General features: G+C 41.8%; 1 protein-coding gene across 24 annotated transcripts in view; it reads right to left on the bottom strand.

Moving 5' to 3' along the window:
- LOC133477067 (receptor-type tyrosine-protein phosphatase delta-like) overlaps positions 1–16,050 on the bottom strand; it is a 168,653-nt gene that overhangs the window by 50,237 nt on the left and 102,366 nt on the right. For all 24 annotated transcript variants that reach the window (XM_061771382.1, XM_061771384.1, XM_061771387.1 and 21 more), the window contains 2 exons: positions 5,089–5,234; positions 3,474–3,615 (listed from right to left, as the gene is read on the bottom strand). In XM_061771382.1, coding sequence (XP_061627366.1) covers positions 3,474–3,615; positions 5,089–5,234 — 288 coding nt within the window. The remainder of the gene's footprint in view (positions 1–3,473; positions 3,616–5,088; positions 5,235–16,050) is intronic.

Genomic DNA, 16,050 nt, shown 5'->3' with positions numbered 1-16,050 from the left:
TTAGCACGTGTATAACACAAGCTATTTGTCATCCATCATCGGGACAAGTGTAAAGCAACACCAAAGTGTTTTCAGGGTAACGCCGCAGCTCCTTGAGGTCAGAGCAGACGCGTAACCCAACGCTCCTGTGTTGACGGAGCCTCCCACTGTTTCATTTGGATGCGCTCCCACTTGAGTGTTTCCACTGAGCATGGTCCAGATAATTTCACAGCTCATAGGCAAAGCCAGTCTCACAGTCATGGGAACTGCCTCGCAAACTGCTGCATCTGCTTTATAGGAGCTCCAAAATGAAATGTGCGCTCATTTGCTCTCGAGATTTGTCATCTGTAAATGTGGAAGACCGCATCTCTGAGAACAAAAGCATCTGAAGGCTCGAGTGTAATACGCTTTCCCGACTGCTTCTACCATTCATTACACACTAAAAAGCATGTGGGCTGACACAATAAAATAAAGGCCTGATTATCATATGGCATTACAATTAGTTTGACAACTTACAACTGGAGTACATTTTTTTATTTTATTTCTCTTTGACGTTTTAGCACACCCACAGGCTTGAAGGATCTTAGAAAAGAGAGACAGTAGCGCATAGACTAGTGAATGTACAATACCATGGATAAAAGTCATTATTATATTTTACTTGTCACACGTGACAAGAAGAAATACTTGAATGGTAACACAAAACAGTAACAAGCGCACCTCTGTCATATTGAACTTACACGTGTCGTTCTTTAATTTTGACCTACCATAGACCATAATATTGCTGACAATGTTGAGTAGGAATAAGAGTCTCCAAATATTTTCATGAGATGAGTATCACATATTTCAGAGATGAAACACTTTTGTTAGTAGAAATAAATAAATAAATTAATAAATAAATAGCAACATTACTTGGCAGTCCTATTTTTTTCCCCACAGACTTTACTCACCTGTACTGCATTGAAGTACCACCCTTTTTTAATTCATTTTTTTTTTGTAAAACGGTGGACGCGTGGTTAAGCACATCGGGCTCACATTTCTGAGGATATACATGATTTTAAAGCAGTTTTATGAGTCCCTTATTTATGAAATGATGACATAATGGCCGTGCGCTTGGCTGGCGACAAGTCTAGGGCGTACCCCGCCTCTCGCCCAAAGTCAGCTCTTGCCCTCACTAATAAGCACAAGGAGTTTTGGAAATTCATGGGTGGATGATGACAAATGAAAGACACAAGTTACAAAACGTCTTTTAAATTGAAGTTCAAAGCATTTCTGGAAAGAGTAAACCATAACAATGGACTCATATTAACATTTTGAACAACTTCCTTTTTGATTACATTTCAGACAATCTAGAAAGATCACACCGACCGATTATGAATAAATACTCGACAAGGGGATCCTATCGTCAGTGACTTTTCTCCACTTCATTATTATTTCAGCCTTTACCAATCATATCCATTATTGAAGGCCAAGATTTCAATTGGACTGGTTGTAATTGTGAGTAATTAAGCCGGCTGACCTTAGCATCACATCCCTCCTGTCAGACATGGCGTCACTGGACGGAGGCAGGGGGGAACGACGACAACACACGTGACTGACACATCTGTGCTTCGGTGTGTGCATGTGCGTGTGTGTGCGCGTGCGCAATCTAACTGACGTTTTGGACTGGCAGTCTACCAGGGGCTATTAGCAGTTCCCATGTGGCCTCTTCCACAACAACAACAAGAGCAATAACGACTCCTCAGTAGTGCAGAAAGAGACTCATCCTAACGTAAAGAATGAAAGAAAGACGGTCTTAGACCAACGATGAACGTGTGTGCGCGTGCATATGTGCATGAACACTTCCTGTATGTTCCGGATGAAGATTGGAGAAGAGGAGGGGACAGGCTACCGTCGAGGGAGGCAGAAAAATCCAAAATAGAGGCAGCGACGACACCGCAGGAGCACATACAGATGTGCGCGCGCCTGTGATCGCTTACACACACAGCATGCGATGACGGTGAACAGCAAAGAAAATGCAAATCTGATGTGAATAATTTAGACGTTGTGTGGAAGAGCATGTGGAGCGAGAGATGAGTGTGAGAAAAAGAGGAGCAAGTTAAGAGTAGTTCAGATTGAAAAAAAAAAAAAAAACACGATGTAGACTTTGCGTATTGTACTTCAGAAAGACAAGAGCGAGAGGAGAGGAGAAACAATAGGAAGCCCCCCCCCCCCACACGCGTGGACTATAAAGGCAGCCGGCGTGATTATCCACACTTGAGCGGCTTCACTCGCTAAGACACTCTTGAGCTTCCAACTACCGGTGCATAATGTTCTCCTAATGGACTCCACTAACACTAACATCACCATTTGCAGTAATGGACTGCTGCTAACACTAACAAAAGCAAGTAGTGCAGCGGACACAGCCTTTACACTTATTGACTTCGAAAGAGACCCCTCTTCCGAGCTTTCATCTTTCTCAGCATTAATACTTCTAATTTAGAATCTATGAGTACAAGAATGGAAATTAACAGTGTAACAAACTATAATCTGAATGATCGCTAAGGGCCAGGCAATGGAGGTATGATGCATTAAAAGAAATAACATAAAACCTGATATGGTTTGTATGGGTTGGTAAGTGATTCTAAAAATATATGTATGTACTCTATGTACAGTATGTACAGCTCAATAAATTTGAATAATGTCAAAAGCTTAATTTAGTTAGGTAGTTCAAAATCAGAAAATATAACTCATTATAGAGATGCACTCCACACACTCAGAGTGAAATATTTTATGAATTTTGTTAATATAAATGTATAATTTTCATGATTATACTTTACAGTCAATGAAAACCCAGAATTCACCAGCTCTAGAAACAAGGACATTACCGTAAAAAAACAATCAAGAAATGATGACAATGATTTTAATGAAGAAATTAGGCAGGAATTTGCACTCTGAAAAGTATTTTCCCGCATGTTTAATGAATATATATAATGAATGAGTACTGAAATAAATGGACTTTTCTACCACAATCTAATTTATTGAGATGTACCTGTAGCTGTATGTGCAATCTTGTCCAAATAAATTGGAAATTAAGAGCAGTTTGGTGCAGTCGTACGCGGCTACCGTATCTAGTTTATCTTTGTCAAGGCGGAATTGATATCGCAACTCTTGTATTGGGTCACTGATGGTGGCGTTGTTCCCTTGCACTCGGAATCTGCGATTGACTAGCCAACAGTCCAGGTGTAGTTTGCCTTTTGCCCAATGTCATTGCATGGATTGTGCAAGTGGCCTCATGAGTGAGTATTTTGTGGCTAAAAAACACTCATCGGGAAACATTTCTACATATGTATCGCAATACTCGTACAGATAGAGACACAGAAGGTCAAATAGAAAGCAAAATAAGTTGTGTTTGTTCATGTGAGTTTTTGACTCCTATTCAAAGCGTTTGGATTTGGCAAACTGTGCTCGGCGACTGGATGCGAAGGCAGCTTGTTTGCGCGTGTGACGGCACTAACCTCGTAGCACACTTAGTCTGGTGGAGGCGGTGAGCTCTCCAGCTGAGTTGGAGGCGTGACATTCGTAAATCGCCTCATCTCTAGGAGTCCTCAGAGGCTGGATCCTCAGGACCGAGCCGGTCCCGTCGTCAAACTCAATTACCTGTAGAAAAGGGAACAAGAAGATATACTGTTGATGCCTATACTTGTACAATACAAACTATTTGTTGCAATCTATTCAAGAGGAACAGAATGATAATGTAATCAAAGCCATAAGAATTAATTATGTTTGGATTCCCATTTTTTTTTATTAGGAGAACGTATAGTAGTAATAAAACCAAGAAATAATAGGAGGAGCCATCACTACTATACATTCACTCTTCCATTCTGGATGGCTCCCACCTAGAAGAAGTTCCCTCATTAAAACCAACTTTTGCCCGTGATGACAAAATGTGTTCAGAAATCTCCGATGTCATTTTCATTGGATGTGTGTGAGATATGTCATACCTTTTGGTGGACTGGACTACTTGGATTAAAATGCCCTTGAATATGATTAGTACATGCAATGTGACAGATCAGGATTTTGAATTCTAAGAAGGCTTCCGCCGACTGAAATCCAATAAATCAAAAATTCCCCACAGCCACTCCCAACGGACAGTACAGGCTCAACGAGAAATATACAACAAGGTTATATATTTGGGATTAAAAAAATAAATAAATAAATAAATCCCAAACAAGTAGACACCAGGGAAGAAAATAGACTTGTTTGAAAGCGCCGTGACCTCTGAGTGACACTGACTGGCTGGGAGAGGCAGGTTGAGCGTTTCCTTCTGAGGTTGACTTGCGAGGACAGCTAAGGTTAAAGCCTTTGGGAAACTAATAACGATGAGATCAAAATCCCATATACTCAAGCCAAAAAGTACAGATTTTGTTTCAAATGAAATATAAATCTACATAAAAGTATTATGGTTCTACTGTAGTTTGCATTGGTGCAGAACTGCACAGCATAAAATACTGCGAGCAATTTAGAATATTTTGGTTACCTCAATACACTACAAGAGAGGGACAAAATACAACAAACAATACGACATCGGACCATTATAATCCTCAGAATTTTGGATAAGGCAATTGTATTGGATCTCATTATATTGTGCAGGTGTCCCTAATGAGATGTTCGATGAGGGCACGTGAATACTATATGGGTAAGGCTTTCTTATATAGTTTAACTATACTGAATCCCAAAATGCTTCCAACTGACATCCCCTCTTATTGCACTCCTTTCAAGTTTATTATAAATCTTATTGTATGGGTCTCTGCTAAACATGATATTATTTATTTTGGAGGAGAAAAACATGGATATATACTTTATGAGGCTCGTAGGTAGATCATGGCATCGGAAATTTCTTTGAACAAGGTAAAAACCTTCCTGAACTGCCAAGTCCAGGTTCTGTTTGAGTTAGTTCCCAGTGTACATTTATCATGTATGTCCAGTTGGTTTTTCTTAAGCCAACCAAAATGGCTTTTCATCATGTTCCCCATGATAAAAACCTACAACATTTTGAGAAACACTGTTTTCATTGGATACAATATGAAAGAAGCAAGTGAATTATCAATGATTAGGACAGAGGGATCATACCTCAAATCTCTGGTTGCTGACTTTTTTGCCTTTCTTGTTCCACACAATCTTGGGCTGCGGCTCGCCGGCGGCCTGGCACACGAACGATGCCACCCCGCCTTGGACTCCTGTCTGGTCTTCCGGGGTTCGGGTAAATCGTGGCAGGGCTGTGTGAAAGCAAACATTACAGTCAAGACGAGTGTGTGTGTGTGTATCTAACTAGAGCAGTTTTGATGGACATTTATGCAATTATTTAATGACAAGTAAATCACGTACTGTATGCATTACTAAACCACTATTGTGTATTTACACATACTGTAGATACATCCTTTAGTGGATTATTGTATTATTAAATGCACTCAGGCACCAAATATACTGCCATACTACTGATTTACTGCAATAGTCTTTCATTTGCACATCTGCAGCACTTACGTTTGAGTGGCTGTGCGAATAAAAAGAGAGGTAAAGGCCATTAAATCAGGACATGCAACGATTCAGTCACTTCAACCCGTTCAGATAGAAAAGATCACGAGTCTTGAAAATGTAAGACGAAGTTTGAAATGAGGTAGGTTTCGAGAGTGTCAACTGATTCCTGAAGTCCGACTGCGGCCGCTAACGAAGGCTACGTGTTTCCAGTATGTGCGGGCGGCTTTGTGTCTGCAAGCGTCTATGTTTCTCTCTCTGCCCCTGCACCACCAAAGAAGCTTAATATTTCTGTGCCATAAAGGATTTATGAAGACTTACTTCTGACATGACCACTAAAGCCCCCTCGTTCTCGGGACGCCAACAATATCATAACCACTGCCTCGGCAGGATTGTGACATCATGACATCAAAAAGATTCGACACGTCAGTCACGGCACGTCATCGGCCGCATGCCTAATGGCATTCCCGCCAAACCAGAAAATCCCTACTTAAGGGCTTAGTGCCAACTGCCCCGACAAAGGGAGAGGAATTGCTTTTTTTCTGTTTAAAAAGAAGGAGGCAGAGAGGCTAAGCTTTGCAGAGAGCGTTGGAAGCGTGGGGAGGACACAACAGGAGAATGGCTGAGATAAAGAGAAAGATGAGCGAGACAGATGGAGAGCAGAATCAAGGTGGAGAGCGTCTGGCCACTACAAGTGGGAAGCGAGAAGAAGGAATTCACAATCAATCAAATTCAACTATTGAACTTGCATCCAGTTGCAGTTTACAACGCGAATAGCACATCAAGGATACAAAATTCGGTCTCTGCACATGCTCAAACGCAAGCAGGATTAGTTTTATTCGTTTTTGTTGTGTGTGTGCAAAATTGCTGCACATTTTCTTTTGGGTGTTCTGGGAGGAGTTTATACATATAGATACATTTAGCACGCGCAATGTGAATGAGCAAACCTGAGACGAATTGTGTTGGCTGATTCTGAGTCTTTAAATAGCGTGTCTGAAAGGCACGCGCAAACGTCACACAAAGCGGTGCCGAGCGTAGCGCTGGCAAAACGAAAGGAAGTGGAGGGAACTCAGCTCGCGTAAACATTTTTGAAATGTCACAAACAAAATATATTGCGACATATCGATGTCAATTCAGCAATGCAATTTTGGAGCTTTTGAACGATCTAAGGGCGGATTTGGACCAGTCACAAGAAGAAGTCATGCCCTACTGCCCATGACAAAACTTTCAACTCTGCATTTCCCGTGCGTCTAGGTGAAACTACTTTCAAATACACGAACTACACCATTTTTACACCTGTTGAAAAAGATTAGTCACAATCTTAGTAGATCACGTCTCCCAACAGTGTGCGTCTGTTAGAGTGAGCATGCAATTTATTGGCTGTTATTTGGGATGTCGGTCAATCAAAATCAATCATTAAAGCAGTCTGTTCACATGTTAGATAGCAGGTTACTTTCTTATGGAGAATGACGTAAGACGTTACATTAAATAGACATTCTCATTCTCAGTTATTTGTTTGCCAGTAAGACATCTTGCTGGTCCAAAGGAAACTGCCGGATCCATCTCTAATTCAAAATTTATCGACTCATCTGAAACGATACAACAGATTGACTCGGTAGGGGAAAAAAAAAATAAAATTGCTGCAGCCCGCAGCAGCATGCGCACAAACTGTGCATTAATTTCCCAGCATGCAGGAGTGAATGAACAAATGCACATGCTCCCATGTGAGAGGTAGCGAACGAGGGAGAAGAGAAAGGATGAGGAGCGGTAGAGTCGCCCTCTTAATCCTATTGCTAATCTCTCCCCCGCAAAACAAATGAAAAGTGTAAAGCCAGTCAAGGCACACTAAAAGGAACGGCAAATCTTTCAATTCATTTTTTATTTGAGCCTTCACCCCACCTCCTCTCCATTCAAATACTCGACCTTATGTTTGAGTCTCCCCTCAAATGTTGCTTTTCTCCTAACGGTTTACTCGCGTTTCTTCGTCACTCCATCATGTCTTCCCTGCTCTGCAGCTGCTACCTCTTTCATCCTCCTCCTCGTTACTCTTTCTTCTTCTCCTCCCTCCATCTCTGGGGTGTTATGTAAGTCCTCCTGTCACACTGACTGACTTAATGAGAGGAGGGGGAGTGGAACCGTATGCGCTACTCTTGTCTCAATTCACGCTTCCACTTTTACTTCCCTCCACCCCACTCTTTGTTTGCCATCTTCTTCATTTCCTTTTAGTTGCTATATTTTTGGCCCGTTCGTGCCTAGTGATAGAATTAACAGTGCATGTGGTAGGGGTGCAGATTTAATATTTTAGTGATGTCAAATGAGTAGTTGGCCTGACAAGCCAAAACTTGAAAGAGGGAGTTCGAGGTTTCGCAGTGAGCAGCTATCTTCTCGGTATGACCCAAGATGGAAATGAGGGGGAAATTACTGAGTGGTACCGCAGCGAGAGATTTAGATGGAATTAGACGGTGCCAATCTTCCCCTCGTCGTGTGTGTGTGTGTGTTTGTGCGCGCAATGGACGCTTGGAGGGAGGATGGCCTACATAAAGGTCGGCATATAGTGAGATCTGATCTACACAGCAGATGGCGGGGATTACAGAGTCAGCTTCCTGCACTGGACCACTTATTTAAGTAAAGACGTGTGATAAACCTCGATCCCAAGGTAAAAGATTGTCATTTGCTATCATAATTGAGCAGAAGGTCAAATATAAGTAGTAGCATAGGACAGACTGTAGTTGTAACAATTCGAGTTTGACTTTTGTTTGTGTAGATTCTCAGTCGTCCAGGTCCTGGTAATTCGCAAAGGTTGAATCAACGCGACCAGACTGTTCTTGCTTGTTGAAGACGTTTCACCTTTAATCCAAAAGACTTCTTCAGTTCTAAATTATTTGGTGTGGAGTCGGTGGGTGTGTTCCTCGGGGGTGTTCAACAATCGGTTGTTTTTGCTGCCGGTGTGGTTGTTGAATAGGTTCGACTGATAAAGCAGAGGTGTATGCCTCCTGAAGAAATAATACGCTGTCCACAATCTCTGACCAATGAATAACCCCACTGATTTTCAATGAAAATCCAAGGCAAGATGTTTAAAGTATTTAATGAAAGGTCACATTGGAAGGTACCGGTTCCGTGTTAGCACTCTGTGATGGGAACAATCAAGTGCTCTACCTATTTTTCCATCCAAACAATCATTCAGTGATTACTTTGCACGGACATTCTCTGCATTCTTGAAATTATTATTATTATTATTATCACATTCAAACTGCAGTTAGGTTGAAGGACACTTGAAGACGCCTTATTTGCAAAGGCTTTCTTCTATGTGTAATGAATAATTTCAGATCACTCTTGAAACTACCAGAGCCTTGTAACCTTTCCGATAAATTGCATATTTTATAAAGATTAACAAGTATTTATCTAGTTTCTTGGCTTGGTTTGCAGGTCCCAGTGGAGGAAATAAAAAAAAGTGAGTGAGTAATACAGCTGGGCATGATTGCTCGATTATGAAAAAACTTGTGCAACTTGTTGAAAAGCTACTGCATTAAAGCTGAGCGCGATGTGGTGCGGCTGTGCCTCCCTTATCGCTATTTTTCCCTCATTTAATTCAGTAAACTGTGACAAATATAACACTTGGATAAACTCTCCATGAGATAACCTGCTCACTGCACGGCGACGATAAAGGTTCCACAGCATATCGCTTCCAAAAAGACCAAGAACAAGATTAATTTAAGCTAAGGGCAATGTGTACAAAGATTCTGTCATTGGAAAACATTTTCTTAATCCGGAGGGCCACGGCTTGAGAGTTGCAGATGGAAGCACAAAACCTGCAAGGTGCATGACATAAAAGAGCACGGATTTATTATTTAAAAAAAATTATAAATACAAAATGAAAAGTAAGGATGGAAAATGAAGATAAATCTGCGATTGGCTGGCAACCAGTTCAGGGTGTACCCCGCCTCCTGCCCGAAGATAGCTGGGATAGGCTCCAGCATGCCTGCGACCCTTGTGAGGATAAGCGGCTTGGAAAATGGATGGATGGATGGATATGAGTGAAAAGAAGGGAATCAGAAGGAATGTTCCAACTATAGGGAGACTCCTCAGCCTCTCTTGGAAATGTTCGCACAACAGTATTTGTGAGCGCTGGGGACAAGACTGTCAGTTGAGGTAGGTACAATGTGGTTTTCGTTCTGATCGTAGCTTTATACTCTTCCTCGGAAACCGTAGCTGACTTTGCCCAAGGTGCTTGCCACCTGTGCTTAGAGGACCCTCGTGGTCCCTTGAAGCGTTCTGTGGGTGGTATTCCTCCTGGATGCCTCTCTGGTGCTATGATAATGCCTCCCCGATGCCATGCCTGGTGTTCCAGGCGTGTCCAATCGGAAGACAAAGGACACTTCTGAGAGACTATTTCTTGGCAATGCCCCATTTCTCCTGCCGGAGGAACTGGAGAAGGTGGCCAGACTTCACTCTAGGAATCCCTTATTAGACTGCTGCGCCCTTGACCCAGACATGGATGAGCAGAGTAACATGGATGGAGACCTTTGATGGATGAAGGGCCAGACAGACCACAAGGTCATTCTAATTCTAGCCTACCCCACTTGACATAGTTACGAAGGTCTGATTGTCGGTCAATCACAGGGTTGAGGTGAAAAGCGCATTAAGAGGGAATAGGTCGAACTCCAGATGCACAAAAGTCAGCCATGGAAACCACAACTCGACCAAAGGCCAGCCGATCAATACATTACTCCAAAATATAAGATTGATTCAACTCAATTCCTGTCTGAAACAGTCGTGCTCAGCGATTGCTGTGCATCTTTACCAAATGTCCGCTAAATGTTAAATGCATTTGCTCCCTGAGCCTTGTGGCTTCTTGCCCAAGTCACTTTGCAGATCTGACTCAAAAAGGTATAAAGCAGAGAGTCTTATCCGAACAAATCAGATCAATGGCCCCAGCAGCATAAAATCGACCCACTCCGTTTGATCCGGTTTGTAACGAAGCTATAAATTGAACATTAGGAGCCTCGGCTTAACAGAATACAGTCTAGCATTTCATTTTCTTTCATTATAAGAAGGAGCTGGAGGGTCCAAACATTTACAGTTGATAATCCAGAATGTGTGCTTGTTGTTACTTCTCACAGGTGGAACACTGGATCATCCCTCAGAGGATGAGGGGGGTAATTGGTTATTGAACTTCCTGATCAGGTCGATATCAGGCACATCCTCATGTTTGGACAAGATCCCAGTTGTTTTCCTTTAAGTGGAATTTAAATAGCACTTGTTATGCCTCTGCGTTGGATCTTTTGATTCCCTCTGAAAAGGCCGCTTCAGATGCAAGTGCAACTTGCCAAGCATCTGTCCCCGCACCCCGTGTTTGTACGTGTGTGGGTTCTCGTCGATCGTTAAGCATGTAATGAGTCATTTACGAGCCTTGCCAGGGAAGACCCCGCTGCACTGTGCTGCATGTGGTGGTGGGCGGTTAGCGGATGACTCCGCAAATGGGAAGTGAGTCAGGCTTGTCAGACGAGTTGAGGAACGAGGCCAAACGTGGAGCTCGAGCCGTGGCCATGATAGTGGGCCTCAAGAGGGGACGGGAGGCTAGCCAGAAGCAGAACATATTAACATCAAGTCCACACATTAACAGCAAATTATCAGCTGCTCGCATTCGTCCGAGAAATGGAATTGGATTGCTGGAGCCATTAAACACGGAGAGACAACGATTATCCTCCTGCAGCGCTTAAATGTGTTTCAAAACATTTGCCAAAACAGGATGTTTAGGCAGTGAAAATGGATTTCTATACAAGTAACTGCAAGGAAAATTGCAATAATTTTTGATACATTTCAAATTAAAGATATTGTTGGACAGTGAATCTGAGCTGCGTTTTACTTAAACGAGAAATATTTATTTTAAAACCGATTAGTTTCAGATCTATGCGTGTACTTGCTGGCTTGCATGCATGTTTGTACAACTTCCAGTTGATGCAACACTAATCACTTTAACAATACTATAAATAACACAATCCTGTTATTGCTGGTAGTAATGTACATCTAATTAGCATGCCACTTACCCGCTGTAACCGCCCCTGGGTCTGGCTAGTGCCAAGTTAATCAGGGCTAATTTGTTCGGAACACAAGGGGAGGAATTAATCAAATGGGGTTTTCTTTTCCACTCCACAGGTCAGCAGAAACACATGGGCTGGTCTGCTGGGTACACAACTTTACTGGGTCACTACTGGCTTCCCATGAAGAAGAAGAGAAGAGTTTGTGGTCACAGCGGATTACTCACACACAGACACACAGCTAAGCTAAGTTAATGCTAAGCAGAATAATGGTGCACCTGTTAAGATAACCGTAAGCGAGCAGTCAGTTCCTGTTACTCATGGCCGAACGCACACCTATACTAGCCATTAGCAGACACAGCAACTTTGCTGAAAAACGTTTTAAATATTTATGGTCATGTTCTCAACATGGATGGTTTTTGTCTCTGCCCAGTCTGCCATTTTTACACGATGCTAATAATGAAACATTACAATGACTTCAGATGTTCTCCATGCTACGATTTGACTGTGAAGTTTATTTTCTACCCTGAACACTAGAAAAAAAGGTTACTTTATTAACACCACTGTAAATCTCTTAAGAACATATTGACCAACACGATCTACTAATATTGAATACAAGAGACGTATTAAAAACCTTGTTAATGTCAATGTCAAGAATTGAACAAATGTTTATTATTGTGCTTGTTGATCATGCTTTTTGTACTGTTTTAGATTTTGCTACACAAGAGGACTAAAATATTAGATACATCTTAGTATGATGCAGTGTATTTGGTTCTCATTTGAGATCATTAGTGGTTGATGTCCGAATTCAATTCTTCTTTTTAGGTGAGGTTGTCAAGCTTGCAAAATTATTATTTCGATAAGGATTCAAAATAGTTTTTTTTTATGTGCAATATGACTAAAACAGTTTTGGGAGGGATTATGTATTTTAAGGCCAACACTGTGAAACATTTTCATAGAACTAATTTGGATACGTTTTAAATTGTTTGTTTAAAGATTTGGAGTTTTAAATTTAGTTTTTTTTCAATATATTGTATGCATCAAAAATAGCACTAGTATTTATGTGACATAAATGGGCAATATCAATCAATCACAGACACGCTGATCAAACATGGGCATGTGTTTCACACCCTTCATCTAATCCCTGAGGGCAGGACCCTGTGACCTGCGTGACCCTGACAGTCTTCATTTATGAGCCAAGAGGACGCTTGCACGTAACGAGATACTTATTGCAATCTAATCTCGTCTACTGGAACAACTACATGTGTTTATGTATGGACTAGTCCAAACGTATTCAATCGTATGCCATGAAACACGACAACGCACGACAGAGAGCGTTGTGTGATGGGGCTACATTGACATGCTGTCACTTGAGTAAAATTTGATCAATCGGTAAAATCAGTCCGTTTTTTTCTACTATGGTGTTTCTAAAGTCAAAGTGTGACCGTTGTCATAGATTTCACACATACACACATAGAGTGCAACACGCTCACATTCACATCGAAGGACAAATTAGAGTCTTCGGTGTTTTTTGGAATGTGGAAGGAAAAACCCACACAGGAAATCTGGAGCGCAGATTTGAACCTCAAACCTCAGAACTGTGAACCGCAGTATCAATGTTAAGGTTGACAAAACGTTTTAATTGATAGTAGCGATTAACTTATTTTTACTCTTGCATGACATAAATGTGAAAAAGTGAAATGCAAGGTGTTTTTATGAGAGGTGACTCACTTTCCAAGCAAAAAAAAAAAAACCCTGTACTTGATAGCTCTGTGTGACATATGGTGTCATTATAAAGGTTTGTTTTTTTATACTGTTTTGTGCTTTATAATGAACAGTTGTTAACTTTTTTTTGTTGTTATTTATTTATGTATTTATTTTAAACAAAGGCAGTGCGGGCTTATGATGTGAAAAATAGTTTTTTGTCCCAGAACGAACTGTGCTGAACATTTCCACTGTTCTTACAATTACCACTCGCCTACATTCTACTCCATACTTCTGCAGCCCCAAAATATTATTTGTGTGTGTTGTAAATCAGAGCAGTGAACAAAACGCTCAAGGGATAACAGTGTCACAAACTCAAAGGCCACCTCAGGAGATTCCTGTCAAAGCAGCTATTATTTGCTGCTTGACTCCAGGGCTCCTCAGCTTTGCCAGGTAATGGTTTAGTCAGTGTGGACAGGTGACCCCAAAACATTTCAGCTCCCGGTCAACCACCACGTCACGGAGTTCTGGCATTTTGATTGAATGTTGACAGCTCAATCAGACACTACGAGTGCAAATTGTATTTCATTATTCAACTCAAATCTACTAGTATGGTCTATGATGAATAAAAATAATAGAGCACAAGATACATCTAGACAATGGGAATGGACAGCTTGGGGAGCAGAAGGTGGCTGGTTCAAGCCTGTTGTCATCCAGTGTTTTACTGACATTGTTGCATGGAACCCCCCAAAACGTTTGTAGTATGCTTTCGTGTGCAGGCATCCTTCAGTTTTGGTAAGAATCTTAATAAAAGTGTGGCTACTATAAGAAACTACTTGCAACGGGGCCAAGTGCAGGGGACAGTGATCAACTCCATCCAACAGCTAGAGCTGCACCAACCTCGGTGGCGGCCTGTTCAACTCATTTACATTCTGTACATACACTACATGTACACGTCTCGGATATGTGCAATCAGAGAGTTCAATAACAGTGTGTGAATTTAATATCCTCTCTCAGGGACGACTCAAGTGTTGTTGTATTGAATCACATAAACTGAATTTCACACTTTTAAAAGCTTCGCCAGAACGTATCACACTTTTTAGTTTTCAAGTCTGCTTACTAAAGCATTCGGCAATATTTTGCCGTGACTCCAAAGGGAACATTTTTAGGGGCTCTTTTCTGTCATAGTTCCATCCAGGCAGTCTAAGGTATAACACAACAGGTTGTTTGTTGGAGCAAAATAGGGACAGAAGAAATAATGTGTGTCCATTGCGCCCATTTGTCTGAACGACAGACGGAGAGATGGCGTTTCTCACAAAGGGCATCTCGCCGCGTACATGGTGCAGTGGCCTAGTTTGCGACAGGATCACGGCATTACTCTTAATCCACCAGATAGATGTCATTTGCATACACGCGCCTGCAAACACACTGAGAAACCCAAATGGTTCGCGAGTGGAAGGCAGAAAGTCAAATCAGGAAATGTGAAAAGAGAAAAACAAATTCTAAAGATGCATTCCAACATGCAATGCCCTGCGCATTGCTACAATGTGGACACTTCCCGATATGCGCACGGGATGCTCTTCCATCTGACTGCATCTTAACACCCTCAGTCCATGAGCGTGCAGGAGCGCAGCCTGTGTGCCAAACATGAGACGGCGCTTGCAAAGGTGAGCAAGAGATTAAGATCCTGCACAGAAATACCGAATACTATCTTCCATTCGTTTCACCAGGGAGCGTTAAACATTTCAAAACGCGCCGACACGAGCGTCCCAGCAGTGACAGTCAATGCCTCAACTCTCAACACAGCCTCACAGCCCCAGCTGTTGATATTACAGGAGGCATCGCACGTCACACGCAGGGAGACTAAAGAGATAGAGAAACCCCACCCCTGTGTCCTTCTTTTCTCACCACATTACGAGGATGTGACAAGAAGCCGGCAAAGATCACTGGAGAAAGTCGTGGCAAATGAGAGGAAGGTTAGAGGAAAAAGAAAGGAGAAGACCAAGTGCAAATGCTTCCCGCCCTGCTGGAATCGCCTCTCGCCCTCGCAAAACAAGTCTGGGACCATCATCGTTTTGATGGATGACTGCACCTTTTCAGGCCGACCCGGCAACTTACACTTGGGACGAAAGGGCAGAAGGCTGAGAGGAAAACGAGAGTGTTTGTTGATGGGTGTGCTTTTATTGAGCTCTGGGTGAGCATGCACTCCTAAAACTGCTTCAAGCACAGTTTATTATTATTATTATTATTTTTTTTTTATCGAACGAAACATGGTGAGGCACTAACTAACCACTTACACAGACTACATACTTACTTGGATATACACTCTTTTAAAACTTTCAATGGTAATGAACTAAAGGGCATAGGCAGTAAATAGTCATTTGTGAGTCATTATAAAAAAGAAAAATGTACTGTATCTAATGTTTTCTAGCATACTGCCATAAATCACAGTTAAAACCAAAACAAGGAAAAGAAAAACAGGCAAGTCATGCTCATTATGTTGTTTCCAAGGCAAATTGGATCAGGGGTCGGAAAAAACTGCCACAAAAACAGCAATAGGAAAATGAGACTAATGTACCAATTTTACAACTGAACCACAATGCTACAATCAAGTAATATTTATAAAATAAACCTTTTCACTCCAGTGCCATCTACTGGAAGCGGTGGGGCACTGACGCACTTGCCCCGAATTGTCACTTCTCCAGCATGTAGTTTGTTTGTGTCCGTATGCGTTTCATTGCTACTAATGCACCACAAGCTTAAAGCTAGGCTACAATTTCTTTTTAACACACCAGAACATGCATGGACTTCGCTAGAA

This window comes from Phyllopteryx taeniolatus, chromosome 4, assembly GCF_024500385.1.
Source record: "Phyllopteryx taeniolatus isolate TA_2022b chromosome 4, UOR_Ptae_1.2, whole genome shotgun sequence".
Classification (NCBI taxonomy): domain Eukaryota; kingdom Metazoa; phylum Chordata; class Actinopteri; order Syngnathiformes; family Syngnathidae; genus Phyllopteryx; species Phyllopteryx taeniolatus.
The sequence above is the reverse complement of the archived record's forward strand: the minus strand, read 5'-3'. Positions and strand labels throughout refer to the sequence as shown.